General features: G+C 39.9%; 1 protein-coding gene across 1 annotated transcript; it reads right to left on the minus strand.

Annotated features, from left to right (window-relative positions):
- Positions 1–1,180: 1,180 nt before the first annotated feature.
- Positions 1,181–3,283, minus strand: LOC118377193 (transcription factor Sox-3). Its single transcript, XM_035764048.2, has one exon. It carries the CDS (start codon positions 2,766–2,768, stop codon positions 1,866–1,868), a length of 903 nt encoding a protein of 300 aa, XP_035619941.1. The 5' UTR covers positions 2,769–3,283; the 3' UTR covers positions 1,181–1,865.
- Between the last annotated feature and the right edge of the window lie 1,043 nt (positions 3,284–4,326).

Below are 4,326 nucleotides of genomic sequence, written 5' to 3' on the forward strand. Positions count from 1 at the left end.
AATATTTAAATGATTTAATCTAATACTTTTCAGGTTTTGAATATTCTGACAAAAAAAAAGACTATAAAAAGAATTGTGTCTGGAAATTAATTATTTAAAAAAGCTTAATGAAGATTATACTTTGTCAATAAAATGTGTAGACCTATGAATTCCTACATGAATTGTATGTTTTCTTGTTAATTCATTTATTCGAAACATATTGACTAATATATGCATATTCATACTCATTATCCAACCAATTGAACATGTTGGTGATAAACCGTGTGCAACAAAGGAATGGGTTTACAGGTATAGGCCTATATCCACATTTGTATCTGCTACTATTGTAGGGGAGAGTGGGGTAAATTGAGCCAAAGGGGTAAATTGAGCCCCCCTTGTTTCTTGGAAAACATACAGGAAGTTAATCATGTGACCAAGTATTTAGGAAGAAGTCATCATTCTATGAAGTCTGAAGGAAGAAACCACATGGAAAAAGTTGGTAAGAAACTTAAGTTAAACTATTGATTAAAGCAGTCCAATAGGCCTAGAAGTAAGAAGTTAAATTCAGGAGAGAGTATATTAAACTATTTCCCTTCTCAGATAAGTATGGAAAAATGTCAGCAATAACTTGGAATGGTTAGGCATACTTTTTATAGGCCCATTATCTTTTACGTTGAGATATTTAAAAGGTGCAGCGTTGTTTTCCTATGTCCCAACAAAATTGTACAAGTCAGTAGGCTAGGCATTGATACCCCTTATTTAGGAATAGGGCTACATATTCATGGAGTCAAAAATGTACTCTGCAACCAAAATTAATTAAAATAAGCCTGTATTTCAATAATTGGAAGAGATTAGGCAAGTCATTAAATTTAACAGAATAATCCAAAATATTGGGCTACACGCTACTTTAGACCTAGATTTCACATTTTGTTTACAGTAGGCCTATTTGAGGAAAACTTGAGTTATAGACCGCGTTCATCCAGCATGTTTGAGTTTATTAGTCACACTTAGTTACACCCATCGTCTAAGATAAATCACTCGCTGTTCAATGTTATTGCTCATTTCATTCTGTGAGGCGGCATCTCCGAGGATACCTGACAGATTTCACCCATCAAACTCACGTCATATCCCCTATAGACAAGTACAACACAGGTGGCTCATACCCACACAATCACCCCAAAAAAAACATAGGAGTCAGTAATCTTGTTTCGTACAAATTTATTCATCATTTAAAGAATAGAGGATGGTCTTAAAGTAGAAACGTCAGTTTTAAATAAAACATCTTGGCCCATGATATGGGTTAACCTGACACTGTCAAAACATCACAGAAAGGGAAATTGTCACAAAACAAAAAAAAAAAATGGTACATGACGTAGGCCTACAGAGGGTTCACAAGCTTAAAAAACAACGTACTATAAATAAACTTGCGCTTGCGACCCGCAATCTTACATTAAAACCCAGGTCATAAAGAAAAAGACTACAAAGATTGACACAGCCGACACAAACGGACATTCTACAAATTAAGTGTAAACATTTATGATCCAACTCTCCATCCAGCTTTTCTGAAATACAATGGCGTCTTCATGAGGCCATATGCCTTTTTCATAGAGAAAAAAAAATGGCATTAAAATATAGAAGTCCATTTCTCCTACAGAATTTGATTGCGTATACTCATGATAAAAGACTCTTTGCAATGCAATTTACTCTGGTGGGCTCAACATTCAACTTCAGTCCAGGATATGTAGATTTAAAAATGCTTTTAACATTGACAACTCATTGAGATAAAAAATACAATTTCATTGTTTTAAACAAAACTACTGAACGTCGACTCTTTTTAGCAATCAAAATGTTCAAGTATCCGAAGTACTTTAAGTTTAGTCATTTTTTCAAATGTGGGTTAGGGGTAGCGTTCCGTTCACGCCAGTCCCCGCGGTCTGATAGTGCGGATGTACACTGTGTAACCGACTGGTCTGAAGGGAAGAGTGATCCGCGCCGTCTCCACCCGGAGGAAGGTACATGCTGATCATATCCCTCAGATCCCCCAAACACGCTCTCTGGGAGTGGGAGGTAATCGCCGGTGGAGGTGAGCTCGGCTCGGTCTTGCACACGGATGCCATGGAGCCCAAGCCCATGGCGTTGGAGGTCTGCTGCGTGTATGCTGGGGACATGCTGTACGTGGACGCTGCGTTCATGTAGGTCTGCGCCGAGGACATCATGGGGTACTGGAGCCCTGCCATCTCATACCGGTGCATCTGCTGGATCTGAGGGCTGTTCATGCTGTGATGCGGAGGGTAGGCCAACTGGTCCTGCATGAGGGAGTACGCACTGTTTGTCCAGCCATTCATGTGTGCATAACTGTCCATCCGCTGTCCCACCGAGACGCCGTTGTTAACAGCGTTGGCACCTGGCGCTAGAAGTCCTCCTGGCAAAGAATACTTGTCTTTCTTGAGCAGGGTTTTGGTCTTCCTGCGGGGACGGTATTTGTAATCCGGATGCTCCTTCATGTGCATGGCGCGCAGACGCTTGGCCTCGTCGATGAAGGGTCTCTTCTCTGCGTCAGTCAAAAGTTTCCAGTCTGCACCGAGCCGCTTGCTGATCTCAGAGTTGTGCATTTTAGGGTTCTCTTGTGCCATCTTTCTCCGCTGTCCACGGGACCACACCATGAAAGCGTTCATAGGCCGCTTCACCCGGTCCTGGTCGTTGGCACTGTTGTTCTTGTTGCCCGCAGCGGAGCCCGAATTGGACTGCGGGAGCGGGCTCTTGATCTCGGTTTCCATCATGTTATACATTCAAACGGCTTTTAAATGTAAACTCTCAGGCGCGGAAAATGTATAACAAAATGCCCTCAGACTAAAAGAAAGGTAGAAATAGTACTGACCACCAGTCTCATGTGAGGAAAAAAGTTGTCAAAAGAAGCTTAGGTATTGCTAGTTTGCCAGGTGCTTCCAATGTCTCACTTCTCGTCAGCAAGCTCTGTTCACCACCGCTCTAAAACAGAACTCTGCAAACTTGTCCGCCAACCTCAGCTGTTATTAGTGCCTGGGCCATGTGATTTGGATTGACAGTGTAACAATGAGTTGCTCCCGACCAATCACAGCGCTCTGTTTTGGGCTGAGTTGGAGAGAGATATGTTCAACTTTATACAGAAAGAACACGTTATAAGGCAGTTAAATTATATTTTAGTTCATCTAAGTAATTAAAGCGTACTCTAAATGTATATCTGTATTTTGACATGTTAAAATGTAGGTTACATGCACGAAACGTTGTAGAATATGTCTGAATCCGGAGTGAAACAAACGGAATTTTAGCCTGTAACGTTTTAAAATAAAACGAAAACATTTGATGGAACGGATCTCCTCGACAATTTAAATTGATCATCAAATATATTAGCCTAATAGTTCAATATATAGGTTGGAGTTTGTAAATGGTATAGATTTGTAAGTGCCTTACAACTTTACACGTAACACTTGCGTATAAAACTATTATAAATTAATTCTGGCAAACCCTGTCTATATATAGAGCAAGTGCGCCAGGCGTAATTTCTTAATTTGTAAACGGTTTTGGTAAAGAAAAAGGTGGAAATCAAATAATCCCATTCAAGTGGCGACATGGAGGCGGGGTTCCAAAAGGCCTAAATGAGTGCAAGGCAAATATCGAGGCAGAAAAGTGGTATTCTCTCCCTTCATTCATGTATTCTCTCACGTCCTTTAAATATCAAGATAATACTATTGTGCTGGACTGGCATCTATAGGAGTTGAGGTTATCGTGCTCCCTCATATGGAAGGGTTTGTGTCAATACCATTTCAATTACAGCCAATTTCAGACGCCAATCTGTTTAAAAAAAAATGTCTGATTATCATTTTCAAAGTGGAGATTTGTCATGAATTTAATTAGAATTAATTTATTAAATTGTTAATATGTTGACAAATTCTGATTAATCCAAAAAGCATCAACTTGAACATTTTGGAAATATAAATGTGGGTTTATTGGAATACACTGCAAATGTGCGTACTTGTCACAATTAGACTGGATTAAAATGTCCGTTTACCGTGTCCGTTTATATTTGCAAGTGCGACTTCACTTGCTATTTCTCCACTAGTTTTGGTTTATCTCAGTAGCCAGTTCTAAAAACAGCCAACATTGGGACTGGCACACCGGCGAAAGACAAAACCATGATACATCAACGACCTCTTGTGGAGAGAGGACTGCCTACAGCTCAAACAAAGTATTTTGAATGGTTGATGGTGATCTGAGAATTTATATTCCGATTTTCCTTGTCGTAAAATTCGACAGCTCGTGTGCGTAAAACGTTTTCGCTCTGTAGTGCTAATGGTTATTAAAATGGTC

The sequence above is a fragment of the Oncorhynchus keta genome, chromosome 4 (genome assembly GCF_023373465.1).
Source record: "Oncorhynchus keta strain PuntledgeMale-10-30-2019 chromosome 4, Oket_V2, whole genome shotgun sequence".
NCBI classification, from domain to species: Eukaryota; Metazoa; Chordata; class Actinopteri; order Salmoniformes; family Salmonidae; genus Oncorhynchus; species Oncorhynchus keta.